The following is a 17,908-nucleotide window of genomic DNA, read 5'->3' as shown; positions in this document are numbered from 1 at the left end:
TTTTGAAATTATATTGTTTATCTTTATTTTAATGCTGTTAACCACATATTTAAAAAAAGTATTGAATTTATAGATTTGTAGTTGATAACATGATGTAAATACTTAAGTAAGTAAATATAATATATATAATATTATTTTTATAATATTAAAATATATGTATACACCAAGCCTGGGCAAGTTAATGATAATTTTTTACTTTAATTAAAAATTATAAAATTTAAAGTAAACAGTTAACCTTTTTTTTTAAATTCAGTTAAGTTAAAAGTTATATGAACATTTTCAATTAACTTATTAACTTAAGTTAAGTTAATATTATTATTATTATTATTATTTTTAAATATATATATATAATATATACCCAGTAATATGGTTTAAAATAATAAAAATCATAAATATTATTGAACATGGTAAATTAGCAAAAGCCAATAGCTTTTCTATACCTACATAGAAATATAAAATTAAGTTATTAGGTACTGATGAATGTAATTGTATAGCAAGTACCAAAAGCATACAAAATGAATATGAGCATTAGGTAGCCAATTAGTTTTAATTTAAAAATAACTTATTTAAGACGAAAACATATTTTTATGATATGTTTTTGAGAATTTTACATTTGTGATTTGCATCTATATCAATATAATAATTTAAGATTTTTAATATCATATTTATTACTTATTAGTTATTAGTATTATTAATTATTATTGTTATTATTATAATATACCCGTACGGCGCAGTTTAAAATAGTATATCTATATACAGGGTGATTTTTTAAGCATGCTCGCCCCATTTTTATGCTTAAATTATGCATATATTCAAATTTTGATTTATGGAATATTTAAGTGTAGTTAAAGGCGATATTTTTGAGTACTTAGATTTTTCACAACTTTTAAGGAGTATCCTGTAGCGATACCAACTTTGGTTTTTCAAATGACAACCTATATGTTTTAAAGCAAAATGTGATTCAGATATTTTTTCTGAAAATTTTGACATATTGCAATCAAAATTCGAACGAAAACTTCCAGAGTTATTCTACTTGAAATACTAAGGAATAAGGATAAAAGTCTAATACTTAAATGCCTACGTTGTAAATGGATACACGTACATATTTCGCATTTGTGCTATTGTACACTATTGTTCGGTATTTTATTATAAGTAGGTATACCTATGCTATACAAATATTAACGTTGCCTATAAGGTATAGGTAACATGGATAAAATAAAAAGGATATTATTTTATTCATATTTTCTTTTCTTTTCTTTTGAAAATTGTCAGATGCAATATTTGGCCATTAAGTAATAAGTAGTGATTATTAACAAATATTTTATTTTTATATTGTATACCGAATTATAATTATCGTATCCATTTACAACGTAGGCATTTAAGTATTAGACTTTTATCCTTATTCCTTAGTATTTCAAGTAGAATAACTCTGGAAGTTTTCGTTCGAATTTTGATTGCAATATGTCAAAATTTTCAGAAAAATTATCTGAATCACATTTTGCTTTAAAACATATAGGTTGTCATTTGAAAAACCAAAGTTGGTATCGCTACAGGATACTCCTTAAAAGTTGTGAAAAATCTAAGTACTCAAAAATATCGCCTTTAACTACACTTAAATATTCCAAAAATCAAAATTTGAATATATGCATAATTTAAGCATAAAAATGGGGCGAGCATGCTTAAAAAATCACCCTGTATATGCTTATATATTATAATATTAAATATAATAATATACATATACTTACTTATGGGCATATGGGTATTGCAGTGGTGTAATTAGGAATTTGTCTTAGGGGAGGATAAACATTTTTTTCCATACAAAATACTTAGATTTTCAAGTACAATATTTCATCAAAAATTCTTAAACTAATATATATGTACACAAAATGTATTAATAAATGTGCTTTAAAATTCTACACAATTTAGCACCTATACAATATTATAATAATTTCTTCAAAATGTAAATTTTGAATATATTAGAATTAAAATTTACTTTTAAATTAAATAATAATTTATAGATTTCTTGATATTAATTTTATTTAATATATTTCATCGTGATGTCAGCACGATAAAACATATTATAATTCCACAAGCTTCAAATTAATATATTATAAATATACACATCATATAGGCTCTGGGGGGGATATATCCCCCCTCATCCCCCCTTAATTACGCCCCTGGGTTATTGCTATATCTAAATGTATTTACCTAGTTCATTTTTCCTGAAGAATTTTACTGATTCTAGAACAAGAAATGAATTTAACTATATTTCTAGTTTCCTATTTTAAGGAATGGTTATGCAATTTGCATTACCAATAATAATTGTATTTTATTTATTATTCAATTATTTATAAATTAACTTAACATAAATTTGATTAAAAGTAATTCGTTATTTATTAAGTTTATTACTAAGCGAACGACCTTCGCTGGTTTGGGTTTGATGAAATAAAATATTATGAGTAGCTATATAAATGCCATTTTAGATGCAGTATATATTTTTCTATAATATTCAAATATTGAACAAAATACAATTATTATGTATAATGTTTTAAAACTGAACATTTGTGCCTTTGAATTGATTTGATAGGAAACTATTCTTTAATTGTTTTGATTTAAGTGGTTTAAAATAATATTGAAAATTATAAATATGGTTGATAGTTTATGATGTCATACATAATTATCTTAATATACATTAAATCCTTTAATTTTATTATATAGTCAAATAAATGAGCACCAATGCCATCCAGTATCCATTGGTATCGTGAAATATTTAAACGGCGAAATTAATTTTTAGTATAAGAATAGCGTTATATTATAGTTATATAGTTTTTTTTTCGATTTAGAACCGACAGCAGAGGAAGGTCTGTTTGCACAATACTACTCCTCTGCTGCCATCGTAAATAACATTGGTTAATAATAGTTACTGTATATTAATTCTAAAATATTTTAAAATACTACAATAAATAATTAAATGATTATTAAATTATGTATATCTCTTAACACATTTATATTTATGATATTATTGCGAATATAAATTAAAACTAAATTAAACTAAAATATGATACATTTGCAGTGGCGGATAGGCCCACCAGGAATTCGGGATTTTCCCGGTAGGCCCTATCCTGTGTTGATGTATTTTGACATTTGTCCTTGGCCACAAGCGAATTTTAATCACCCGTGCTTACATCAGAGAATTAGGTAGCTAATCATATTATATGTATAGTTAAATTGATAAAAAAATATAATATCATATTATGGTTAAAGTCATAATATGTTTTTGAGAGAAATAGTATTTACCATAGAGTAAGAATGCTCGTTTTCTATTTTCAGCTTCACTTAATTTTTAATATTTTGATTCAACCAGAATGACAATATATACACAATAAAGTATACCAAAGTCCTAAGAAATATTAAATAAAATAATAATTATAATTGAAACAAGACAATTTTTATAATACCTATTAATTACCTAGTGATATTATATAAGAATAAAATTAAAAATAGATTTTTTGTAAACTAGTTCATTAATTTCGCTAACTTTTCTTAATTTGAATACAACTAAAAAATTAAGTTAATATTTAAATGGTTTTGAAAATAATATAATAATGAATAATATCAAAAAAAACATAAATGTATATAAATAGCAAAATAACTACTTTTTGCAAATACAGTGTTTATAAATAGCCTGTTGGTTATCTAATCCTAATGCATTATTGCATTCCACAATAATTGTAAAGTAAATATTAAGAAATAGTTAAACTTCCTTAAAAAAAATGATAAAAATAAGTTATAATATATAAAAATAAATTCACAAAATTTAAAACAAGTACACGTCAAGTCGAATTTAAACCTTCAAACAATAGAAAACGAAATTGCAGATTTGCTGAACGAAAAAATCGTCTTTATCAACTAAAGTAGTACTTTAGTATATGCACTTTAAAAGTACATACTGATTACAAAAATATCTACCATGTGCATAGAGTAACTCTATGGCATAAACGATAGACATCACGGTCTTAGAAGATAAGGTCGGACAACTATACATTATCAGCATTTCGCTTAGTGAGGCAAATCCATTTTAAAATTTGGCCGCTGTACAATTGAGCGCTGCCCTGCAGACTTTTTTTGAGGTTATGGCATTATACATTTAAACAGATTTATAGTATTTATAGTATTTATATTTATTATTTTAATTAATTTTATTTTTTATACTAGTCATTCTCATTACTCATTAGACAGTAGACAGTAGTACTGTAGTATGTAGTAGACACTAGTTCAAAAAACTATGACGGTCATATAGTGGTAAAATATTATATTATAATTTATACTTTATAGTCAGATAGTCCAATATTCTACAAAAAATGAAAATTACTCCAAGTGTTATACAATATACAAATATTATAATTCGTAATATATACATTAATAGGTATGTGGTATTTACTGACTACTACCTACTTAATAATTAAACTTTAATTATTAAAGGTTTTATTACATAATACTTTTTGTAAAAGGCTATGACCTAATCACAGCTGAGGTAGCTACACAACTCCCCAAAAAAACCTTACTTCTCTTAACACACATTTTCAACTCCATACTTAGACTGTCATACTTCCCTGTTCTTTGGAAATTCTCAATCATCATTATGATCCCCAAACCTGGCAAACCTCCCGACTCTCCCGAATCATACAGGCCCATTAGTCTTCTTCCACTATTTTCTAAAATTTTTGAACGAATTATCCTAAAACGCATCCTTCCTATCATTGAAGCCAGTATACCTAATACCCAATTTGGATTTCGTCATAACCACTCTACAATACACCAAGTCCATCGTCTTGTGGATAAAATATCGTACACTCTTGAGAAAAAGCTTATTTTTGCACAGCTGCCTTCCTCGACGTATCACAGGCATTCGACAGAGTATGGCATGAAGGCTTACTCTTCAAACTCAAATCTATTCTCCCACCTTACTATTTTCTATTATTTAAATCCTATTTAGAAAACAGACATTTTTCCGTTCGATCTGGCTTCTCCTTATCCGAAGTTTCACCAATCCACGCAGGGGTACCTCAAGGTTCCGTAACAGCACCTCTACTCTTCAATTTATTCACCTCAGATCAACCTACCACCCCCAACACTACAACTGGTGACTTTGCCGACGACAAGGCGCTTCTAGCGATCCATTCCGACCCCGAAATAGCCTCAAACCTCGTACAAAATCATCTCAATCTCTTATCAACCTGGTATAAAGACTGGGGAATAAAAATCAACGAAACAAAATCCATCCATTGTACGTTCACACTAAGGCAAATAGTCTGCCCACCCATCTTCCTCAACAATGTACCTCTCCCAACCGCCCAAAATGTTCGATACCTAGGTCTATATTTAGACCGCAGGTTAACTTGGGCAACTCACACCCACAACATAACTTGGGCAACTCACACCCACAACAAAAGACTTGCCTTAAATAATCGCTCTCGACAACTACGTTATCTCCTCACATCACAACATGTCAACTTAAAAAACAAGCTACAATTATACAAACTCCTACTCAAACCAATCTGGACATACGGTATCCAACTCTGGGGAGCAGCCAAAAAGTCCAACTTAAACAAAATTCAAATCTTCCAATCTAAATGTCTCCGTCAAATAACTAAAGCTCCCTACTATGTATCTAACGACACTCTACATAAAGATCTAGCTATTCCAACAGTCCAAAATGTCGCAAAAACTTTCTACAAACGCACACACTCCAAGTGTCAAAATGTCAAAATGTCAAAATGTCAAAACTATTTACTGTTTACTAAAATGTTTGGTGCTATCACTAAACGACTATTTCAAGTTGTTTAGTGTTTCTGGTACCTTTGATAATGCTTATTATAATGCTTATAATGAACTTATCACTTTTAGACCAAATCGCGTTTTGGCGATGAACAAATTTGATATGCCATATCAGTAAACAATCGGCAAAGTTGAGCAAACTGTTTGCTCTCGGTATCTCCGCGAAAACGCGCTTATAGATAGTCACTGTAATGGATGTGTTAAAATTAAATTCAATGATATAATATCATTGTATACGAAAAACGATTTTGAGTAAAACGGTCTGTTAGCGGTTAGTCTACAAAATTACTATTTACTAAGTACTAAGTAGGCAGGGGCGTAATTAGAAATGTCTTATGGTATCATATTTTCCCTCTCAAAACGTTTTCATCATTCATGGCCAAATAAATCGAAATATAAGTTTTTGATAAAAAGATAACATTTTATTAGAACAATGTATAATGAGACATATTTTTAAATATATTTTTTGTAGTTATAATAACTGAAGGCGTCTGGGGTGTTTATTTGCATATTATATATTAATTACTTCTTCAGGTTTTATATAATTATTTCAAGGTGTACATTGAACAATGCTAATCCATTCAATCGATTTTCTTCCATAATTGATCTTAAGTAGCTTTTTATTCTCTTAAGTGAAGAAAATTACCTTTCAGATGTGCATTTTGTTACAGGAATATTTGCAAATAGCATTAAAAGCCTTTAAATATTTGGATAATAATTCAAGAGTAGTAAAAATATTGTTTCCAATGCAGTGGATGGAAGTTAATGTACTGGTTTATGTTTAGTTAATATTCTCAATAATAAAAAAGTATATAATACGATGAATGGGGTAAGGCAAGGACCCCATGTCCCCCTTAAGGCTTAAATACGTCCATGTAAATAGGTATGATTTATTATTTTATAATATAGTGATTAAGAGGATACTACACCCGTATGTGTTGTCTCTGTCTTACAAAATAATGAACAATACGGAATAAACTATTTTGCACGAGAATACCTACTAATGATCAATAGTAAAATGAATTAATTTAAGAGGACGTTATATTTGCATATTGCAGGGATAAAAAATAATTTGAACGCTATGTGCCAAAAATGACTTTTTTCTACTTTTTTTTTTCAAGCGTGTAATGAAAAATATTATACATTATAACATAGCCAAAATATATAATATGTAATAAAAATATTTTTATTTTTTGCATATTACCTCTGGCACGCATCCCATGGATTTGCCATCCCTGACATATTGTGTTAATCTCTGTCTTAAAAAATGTGTTTAGCAAAGCAAACAATTGTTTTTCGCAGGAAAACTATTTTTCCTTCTATGTTAATAAAAAAAAATTACTAAAATTTCACAATGCATAGGGAAGAATTTTATCTACGTGGTAGCGTTTTTATTTTTTTGATAACACGAACTAATAATTTAATAATTAAATGAAAAAACTAAAGATGATCTTAAACTGATAACTTCAATTGAATTTATTATTATGTTATTTGAAACATGCTACAACAAAATTAAAATTCTTGACTATGTGATGCGGAATTTTGAATTTTATTATAAATGCAAAAGGAGTAATACTCCTGGGGTACTTAAAGTGTCCAGCGCAAAACAATTTTTGCTATGTAGTGCCTATGTTGTAAATTTGTAAGATGGAGATAAGAGACAATACATGTGAGTATAGCGTTCTTTTAAATTAATTTATTTTATTATTAGGCATTACCGCATTAGTATTACAGACTACAGTAGATTAGAAATATTTTTGTTGAAAAAATTAAATTTGAAAATGACATTGTGTCTGTGTGTATATTTAATATTTAATTTGGAACAAATTCACTTTACCTACCCAGCACATTTTTTGAATTTTTTTTCGAAATATACGCATTTCTGGGAGTTAAAACGATGGTGCAAAAAAAAACTGCGCGGACGCCATTATTTTGGAAGTTTTAGCCATCCAAAGTTAAATCCTAACCTAACCTTCGGGGTCGTGGGGGGAGGGGGAGAGCATACCTGCTCTGCGGGCAGACGGATGACCTAACAAGTAATTTTAACCTTGTTAGTTAAAGTAGGTAACATAAATATGGTGGCTCCGGTCGTCAAACTCAAGGGACCTCCCGTCGCCAGACTCGATGGCCGTTAGCGTGGTCATTCGCTCAAAAGTTATGTCAATTAAAAGTTGCAGTGATTACGCGTGTATCGGCATACGCCCTACGCTCCACGGCTCATTATAAAGCAGTGTTGTGCGCATGCGTATTAACGTAAAATCGCAAACTTTGGATGGCTATAACTTCCAAAATAATGGCGTCCCCGCAGTTTTTTTTTTGCACCATCGTTCTTAACTCCCAGAAATGCGTATATTTCGAAAAAAAAATTCAAAAAATATGCTGGGTAGCTAAAGTGAATTTATGCCTTTAATTTACCTACAAATAATATTTTTAAATTAAAACAAACACTTTATTCTTGGTTTTAATGTATAATTTCATCCAAATTTAAACTTAAAATAAGTATGAAAAAACTTTGTTTATATATTATTTAGATTTTTTGGTTACAGAATTACTTACGTGAAATTTTGTTTTCAATTTTCAATCTTTGCAATAAAAATTAAGACTCTTAACCTAAACAAAAAAAATTTAAAAATTGTAATGGAAAATACTGCTATAGATCACTATAGATCATAAGTACAAATATTTTTATGGTAAAGCGAATTCTCCACAAATCTTATTATAAATTCATGTTGTGTTGTGAATAAAGGCATTGCTTCCATTATCCATTTAAATTTATTATTATATTAAATAACTGCATACCTACGGCTTACAATTTTTTTGAATTATTCTTCACTCTTCAGGCTAACAATCTCAACATTATTAATTTTTAGAAGTACCTAAATGGATAATTCTAATTGAGCTTTCCTGTGAACAGCGTTTCTCGAATTGGAATGGCACCGATAGATGGCACTGCTCATGGAATAAACAGCAAGCACGTCTGGTTACCGACTTGGTCTCCCCTCCATTGTGACCGAGGTACTAGGCCACGCACGTTCCTCGCGGTATCAGCAACAGCGGGCGACAGCAGCAGCTATCGACCAACCTTCGGCGTGCGCGGTTGTTGTGTTTATTGTAAGCGTATTTTTTCACCGAAATAACATTCGTAGTTGGTGCGCGCTTTCGATCAGTGTTACAGTGTAGTGTAGTTGTATAGCAATGATTTAATTGAAACCGTTTAGTGTGTGTCGTCGTTCGTAATACTATACAGTGCGCGCGTGTTCGTTATATTCGGGAAAGAATTTTCCGATATTGAGATTCGTAATTCGTTTCGAATGGCTTCGCAAAGTCCAGTGGTGACCAAGTTCGCGGGATTTTCGTCGGTTTTCGTAGTTGTCGTTGGGTCAAAGTGTACGTAATAAACGATGACCGTAGGGCCCATGACACGGAACGGTGAATGTAAGAAGTTCTCGCCCAACATATTCAACAAGTCGAAATGTACCAACTGCTTCAGGCAGAAGGAGGAACACAGCGCCGAAGCTTTGGAGAGCAATCGGGTGAGTGATCAGAGATCGATATTATGATTTTATTATAGCATTATAGGTACAATATTCTTACTCCATATTCCGTAGCGAATCTCTCATCGCTATCTTTTTTGTATCCGATCGTTAGTCGTATATTTGCACGTATTTACACATTTTAATTCTATATACCTTGGTTTATCGTCGCACATATTATTATGACGATGATGTTAGTTGCGGTCCAACACGAACCATCATTTATACTTTATATGAAATTTATCTTTTAATAATATAAATTATACGTATTAGACTTACGCAAGTTTATGTAGATACCTTATGGTGCAAATGTGTAATAACATAGTACGTGGTTGTATATAGGTAGGTAGGCACACAAGTTCGATCGTACGTCGTTGTGAGGTTTCTTTAGAAAATATATTCGTGGAACTAACGTATATATATTCACTATTTGCTTTTTTTTTATTAATGTTGATCATTTTTAAGTTTACAAGTAGTAAGTACGTAATATTTTTTATATATGGAACGTTTTGCAGTATGATAAAAATTAGTTAGATAAGTTAAGCTGTTAAATTTAATTTTTTTGGATAAAACTTAAAAAATATCTTTAAGATTAAGAGTGTACAAATGTATAAGTTCCTACCTATATAATATACAACATAATATGTATATCGGTATTGCAGTCAAATATATGTATGTCTCATTTTGTTGTATATTCGTTAAGTATTTATGTTGTATATTATTCACTACCTGAATACCTATTATAAATAATACAATTTAATTTTAGTTATGGCAATACCTGTATATGTGAATAATTCAAGTTCAACCATCGCGTAATAGGACGTGTTCACGAGTTGTTTTCACCGTATATTTTTCTAATCCGTCAAGACATGTTCTTAGTGTATATGCAATCATTAAATATATAAGTGTAATTTCGTAATGTAAACGAATAAGTTGAACGATATTAGTTGAGTTATGAAATTTATTTCACTGATATATTACTAACTAATGGACGAATTGTTTACCATTTATCGTTGGAGTTTGGTATTGGTATAACGGGTAGATCCGCAAGTTATTAGGCCACCGGCTAGACGTGTTCGCATATTTCTTGGTGAAAAACATGGCAATTTTTTTTTACGCCTGACTAATATCTTCTCAATTCATACGATTATAAATACTGGACTTCGAGATAAGAGAGTAGGTATACTGTATTCATGTTTTGCAGAATATGAAGAAACCGGTTTTTTCAACGTTGGCTTCCTCTATGTGTACTTTAAAACTGTGTTTAGATCCACAGAACCTTGTATACATACCACTGGCGCTATATTCTGTCGGGCCAATCAAAATTGTCCAGATATCATTAGCCTAAACCGACCATCATCAACACTATACCTATAATGATAGTGTGTTTTCCGACAGCTAGTAGTATTTAATCTTATGCTGTAAACTTGTAACTTTTTGTATTAGTCGACAGTTTACTCGATTATAAATGGATTTTATATGAGAACCAATTGGTGAATCCCGTTTAAGTTTATAAAATGCTACAACTGACGTAACCTGAAACGTCTCATTTGTTAAAAAATCTGAGAAGGGTTTCTTTATCGATTTCACCAATTTGAAATTCAATAACGACTGTGATTATGATTTCATTAATTAATATTGAAATGAAAGAGAAAGTCTATTGTTTTCCACATTCGTAACTTATAACTACGATGTCATTTTTTCGGTTTCGCTTGAACATTAAACAATAATTAATCGCGTCGGATTACAACTAGAAAGTCTAGAAATAATACCTTTTCTGAAATTTCGTTTTAGTTTAAAATTGGCATGCGAAACAAATCATTTCTGGTGCCTATGTGTTATACTATTAGTAGGTACTTGAATTAATTAACTTATCGTGTACATGTTTAAAATAGAATTAAGCATTTTGCAATTGTACTTTTTTCTACCTGTCTAAAAAATATACTACGACTTAGAAGTTTTTTATCATTTTTAAAAAACCATATCCTGCTATATGTATAGCTTATAATTGATATAGTTATAACTCTGTATACACGTGAATTTAAATTCATTTAAAACTTTAATATTTATTATTAGTATATATTTATTATATTTATTTTATACTTGTCTTATACATTATTATTTATTTTTTATGCAATACGGTAGACGCGAGATAATCTGGATGATTATAATAGTGAGACTTGGAAATATTTTGGTTGTCGAGATAACCCGGTAGTACCTTTAATATATTTAAATATATACGGATTCGAGTTCAGCTTATTTAGTCCGAAACTAATATTTTAATTAAGATTGTAATGTGTAAATAATTAGAATTGAGAAAGCATTCATGTTGAACGGGTAGGACTAACCGTTTTTTCTTCTTCGTTGTCGGTGGTTGTATTGGGTAACTATTTTTTATTCTTTACCTTACGTGAAAATTGAAATGCACGGATTTATGTAATTTAAATCAAACTAAATGAAAAGGTAGAAGAAAAAACGAAATTGTTGAAACAATAATAACTGTTATTACGTGTTATTATTATACTGATGAAGGCGATTTCGGTTTTATGCAACCCAGATTCTACGGAAATAATACGATTTTACTTTCCACTCGTCTATTGCAATGATATAGATTTTCGTGCAAAATATTAAAGTTATGAATGGCATAGGTATTATTGTTATTTGTTAAATGGAAATACATTTTTCTATCAATGATATCTTTTATTATATCAGAGGTAAAAATATGGTGTTTAAAAAAAAATTGTTTATCGCTATAAGAATATATCTTAATTTAATATTGATTAATCATTTAAAATTATCTATATTAAGATATAATAATTCGATGCTTTAAATTGATGCACGATTAATTGAATCTAGAGTTAATATTTTTAGTTTTTACACTGGCATACAATCATAATGGCCTCGGTACATTACATGTTTATTACATGGTAATATTGATAGTTAAATATTTCATGAGAATATCATCGAGGCTTATTAGTTTCTTACGATGAAAAGATGCAGGACAAATTAAACTATATTTATTTTTTAAACCGTTTATTAGTCAAATATGAGGTAAAATAAATATAAAATCACGCAACTGTCAATTTTAAAAAATAAAAATTTTTATTTAAATCTTGAGGTATAATAATTTGAATTCATATAAAAAGTTACCTCAATACATATAATTTAAAAATTGTTCAAAGTTCTAAAAAAATTTTTTAGTTAATTACTAGGTACATATTTTATTGTAAATAAGGTACTTATAGCTAGATTTTTAAATTATTTGCAATTAAGTTTTGGTAGTATAATATTATTAATTCTATAAGCTTTTGAATCTTAATAAAATATAGTCGTCTATATACCTACATCACAATAATTATTTTATTTACTGTGTTTGGTGGCCGTCAAAATAGAACTTTGATGATAATAAATATTTAAATGACTCAACTGTAAAAATTGGTGATTTGTTAGTCAAAATGTCAAACCATGAAATTAGAATAATTTGGTGAATTGTGACATTGTGAATTTAAACTTTAGAAAATACTAGACTTACTTCAAAAAATAAAAGTGTAGATTACGGCTATTGACCTTTGTATTACGTGAGACCTTGTATGTAAAAAAAAAAAATTTGTAGATTTATGAAGTGTAGTTAATAGATATGAAGTTAAAAATGTTCTATTATTTAGTTTGATGCCTTATGAAGAGAAGAATATTATCAAATTTACCTATATTTGAAGAATTCGGTGTAATTTATAATATATTGTATCTATATAAATATTATATTCTTGTATAATATAAATTCTTATAAATATAATATAAAGACTTTTAGTGTACATATAGGCATTTACCATCTACCAATATTTACATTTGTTAGAGAAAATTACATTTTAATATTAAATTCAGTTTGAATTTTACTAAAGTAATCCGTAACAAAACTAAAAGATGAATTGTTATATTATGATGGTATCTTTCAATTTTCATTACGTATTGTATTCCGCTTTGTTCTTCGAGAATTTATTATCTTAATTTTATTTTTATTTTTTAATATTATCTTAATTTTATTTTTATTTTTAATATTATCTTAATATTATTTTGTGATCATACATAGTAATCTGATATTTCATGTCAATATGAAGAGCTATTTCAACGCATTCTACATATTATTTCGTTATAAAACTTCCGACGTTTCAATGTAAAAGACTGGGTAATTAATAATTATATTGGAGCTTTTACCTTCTTTCGGTATTATATAATGTGCAATAAATCAATATTTGTATCCGTTTGAAAACATTTATATAATCCTTGCGAATAAATTTATTCAAATTGGGACTGGCCACCGTCTACTATTCTACACCTCTACTACTATTGTTTTAAATTTGATTTTCCGTATTCATGTATATATTGTCTACTAATCCTCTAAAAATAAAATAGTTTAGATCAAACTCTTGTTTAGAAAATATCGTTAAAAAAATGCTCAACAACAACGAGGGAAGAACTAGGTACAAATTTAGTAAAGAGAAATCAAACCAGACGTTGAATAGGAAACCCATAACGGGTCAGGACTCGTAGATCTGTCCGTCCGTCTGTCTGTTGCATTGTCGTCATTCAACAGAACAGACCAGCAACAGGCTGTTGTCATCGTAACGCGTACCGGTATCTTAAATCAGTTTTGTGATGTATACCAGAATGTCCCTGAAAAATAGTAATGTAATGTAGTAATTTAGTAATGCAAACTTCAGTAATAGTGTCTTATTTTATTTTTATTCTTCCCAACAGAGGTGATTACAATTATTACATTCTTGTACTTTCATTGTCTCAATATACATTGTGAAGAATACATAATGAAAAAAGGTGGGTAATTCGTGGATGCCGCTCTGCTGTACAGTAGGTTACAAGTTGGTTACTGTAATGGATGGAATTAAATTTGAATCCAATGATATTATATCATTGTATACGAAAAACGATTCTTAGCGGAGACGGTTTATCTGTCTAGGATATATTATAGATTATTAACAATTTTTTATGAATTTCTAGCTTAAAATAATTTGCGAATTTTCAGGATTTTTACATATGTTGTCAAAATTCAAACTTTGAATGCTTATAAAAAAAAAAATTGACTACCTATATATTTCTTTTATTTTTCAACTACTATTGTAAAAATATATTAGGAGCCTCGTATTAAATTTTCAAATCTAAGATTTAAAAAGAAAAACTTTTGTGCGTTTCTATCTAAGATAATTTTAACATTGTCGTAATTTTTTACGCATTTAGTCAAAATTTTAACTTTAAATGCTTATAAAAAAATCGTGCATAGGTATGCATTTTTAATATTTTTCAAGCTTTTCTACCAAATAAATAAATTTTATAGAAAAAAATCTAAAAAAGTTGAAAAATTAAAATGTCAGTAAACAGCTTAAAACAAATCAAAATATTTTGAAAATTTTATTAAATATAGAAAATGCCTATATAAACATTCAGTGAAAATGTCAAGTAGCTATGGTCATTTGTTTTAGAGTTACACCAAAATAAGGAAATCGCTAAATGAGAAATCTAGTGAAAATTCAATGTTGTAAAAATTTAAATTTCAAATGCTCATAAAAATTGAATTTGAATTTCTGGTGGACATTTTTTTTTGTGATAAAGATTGTCAAACTTGTAAGGAATCTTGTACTAAATTTTTGAATCTTAAATTTAAAAAGAACATTTTTTATGAATTTCTTGCTTAAAATAATTTGCGAATTTTTGTGATTTTTACGTATTTTGTCAAAATTCGAACTTTGAATGCTTATAAACAAAATTTTGACTATGAATTTATTTTATTTTTCAACTGCTATTGTAATATTATTTTAGGAGCCTTGTATTAAATTTTCAAACTTTTCTAATCTACAAATAATTTTTGATCGATATTAATTTAAAAAAAGCTAATTATGATCGAAAATTGCATATGCCTATAAATAGTTCAACTTAAATTGAATTTTTTTGAAAATTGCCTGGTGGATAGAATATATACTTATATAGACATTTGGTGAAAGTTTGTTTATCCCGATTATTTAGAAAAATATTGAGAATTTTTTTTTTTGACCTTCAAAGTACCAACTAGATTCACTTTTTAATGAAACGAAGTACTGAAGTCGAAAATCGAAGCACTTTTACTGCCCCAAAACGTAATGATAGACACACAAAAAAATAAAAAACACACATCATAGTAAAATCAATACATTCCCCGCTCCGCTCAGAATCTAAAAATAATTAAAATTAATAACAGTAAATAAGTTATACTTATAACCATATAAATAATTTTGGTACTTTTTGTCATATATTAAGCTTTAAGAAAAAACAAAAACTAAGTTACTAAGTTAATACTTATGGTAAGTACTTTGTGATCTATATTTACCGTTTAAAAATACTTTTAAACATAAATGATTACACACTTAGGAATATTAAATTTTGGAATATAAGGCAATATTTCTCGTGATAATATAACAATAAATGAGGTATTTTTTATTGTTATTTATTTTCATTTGGAATTTAAATAAAAAAGTTCAGTGAGCTATGTCACTAGCTATAATTTCTCCATTATCTATGTTTAAATGTTTTATGTTTTTTTGTTTTTAATTCACATTAAATATTGTGAAATGTAACTCCAAAATTGCTAATCGTAATGCGTTTTGACACTACACTTATATATAGATGAATATCTATATTGTATTTTCAACGTTTCACACTGCATTTTATAACTGATATTTAGTGCTTCGTAAAAAATAACAATATATTGTGTATCATATATATACAAGACTACTATACAAGACTGTGTGTCTGTGTATAAAACTTACTCTGTTATTTTATAAGAATATTTTTTTAGCTATTTATTTTGCACAGTTTATTTTTCACAGGTGACGTGTGAAGAAGTGGGAGGATAAAATATGGTTATTGTGCATGCTGAGCGACTGAGCAAGAGGCCTATTATTCAGATGTGTTTAGAGTTGCGAAACGTACTAGCTGTTTATTAATTAAACTCGTGACACGGTTAAGAATATATTTCAATAACTCAAAAAATTGTTTGATATATTTTAATTTTTTTTTCGTTTTTAAAGTGTAGAATTTCGTTTATGAAATCAACATAAGCCGTGTAGTGCGGTCACTAGGTCTTGTAGGGTCATACACGTGACCTGGTTCACCATGCATGTGTCGTTAATTTGTAATTCATAATTCTAAATAATTAGATGGTGTTTCCTTCGTTTCAGTATATTATAGACTATAATAAAATTCATTTAAATCGTGTTCTTGTAATTTCGAACTAATAGCATTAGGTTGCAACACTTTTCACCACTTCGGCAAATTTAGATTCATCGATATGGTATTATTGCAGCAACAGATAAAAGATATTGGAATATATATACTTTAAAGATAGTTAAAACTAATATCGAATACTCTATAACTATATATAAATTAGGAAAAGGAATTATATTGATTTGTATTTTTAAAGCTTAAAAAGCAAGGCAATTATATACCTTCAAACTTCACTGACGGTACATCTTATTAAATTCATGCATTTCACTTTCACTTTAATAGAACAAATTAATATAGCTATAGTAAAACTATTGAAGTACTTACCAAACCACGTAATATACGAGTACACTCCTATATAATATACGTAATAGGGTGATACAGTTTAAATGAGGTATGTATTGGACCAACATTTTACGGGATACCCCTATGCTCCTCTGCTTAATTTATAAATATATTATAAATGTATTTAAATACTTAAATAAGTTATAAGTTGAGATGTTACGAACCATAATATTTAAGGTCGAACCGAACCCGAACCGAATTTTTCTTTAAATTAATGAACTCGAACAGATCCGAACTTACACACTTTTAATCGAACCCGAACCGAACCGAACTCATCAAATATTTTATCAAACTCGAACCGAACATTAAAAGTTAAATTGGATATTATTTTATTTAATATTTATTTATTTATCATTTAGCCACCATACCTCAGAATTATTGAATAAAGATTTTACAACTATTTACTTAAATACTTTAAATACTTTAATAGTTAATAATTATTATGCATGAGATTTTTAATTTTTAATTATTAATATGATGATAACTGATAAGAATAAGAAAAAGCGAAAAACATCAATATTTAAAACAAGCAAACATTTTTTTTTTTTTTTTTTTTATTAATTCAAATAATATACAGTTTTACATTAATTGTACATTTGAATTATCTATCTTCTGTAAGCTAGGCTTGTGGCGAAGATAGAGAGTTATAAATTGATACATATTATGCTTAAAAACTAAAACACTATTATTGCGTAATTATACAATACAAAAAGAAATAAATAAAATACAATACAATAAGGTTAACCTAAGTTACATTTAAAGATACAAGTAGCCAATAATTAATTAATTTTTTAGCGTTATAATATTTGTAATTAATATTAACATTCTTCTTTATAGAGAAAGGCATAGAATTGTAATATATAGGACCAAGATAATCAACAAATTTTTGACCAACTGATTTTTTACAAAGTGATGTTTTAGCATGA

General features: G+C 28.1%; 1 protein-coding gene across 2 annotated transcripts in view; it reads left to right on the top strand.

Annotated features, from left to right (window-relative positions):
• Positions 1-8,904: 8,904 nt before the first annotated feature.
• LOC149055500 (protein outspread-like) overlaps positions 8,905-17,908 on the top strand; it is a 93,042-nt gene continuing 84,038 nt past the window's right edge. For both annotated transcript variants that reach the window (XM_089225290.1, XM_089225289.1), the window contains exon 1: positions 8,905-9,371. In XM_089225290.1, coding sequence (XP_089081416.1) covers positions 9,240-9,371 — 132 coding nt within the window. In that variant the 5' untranslated portion in view covers positions 8,905-9,239. The remainder of the gene's footprint in view (positions 9,372-17,908) is intronic.

Source organism: Diuraphis noxia, unplaced genomic scaffold (genome assembly GCF_037042655.1).
Source record: "Diuraphis noxia isolate RWA-SAM2 unplaced genomic scaffold, SU_Dnox_SAM2 contig0004, whole genome shotgun sequence".
Taxonomy (NCBI): domain Eukaryota; kingdom Metazoa; phylum Arthropoda; class Insecta; order Hemiptera; family Aphididae; genus Diuraphis; species Diuraphis noxia.
Note: the sequence above shows the minus strand (reverse complement) of the source record. Positions and strands in the feature narration are given on the sequence as shown.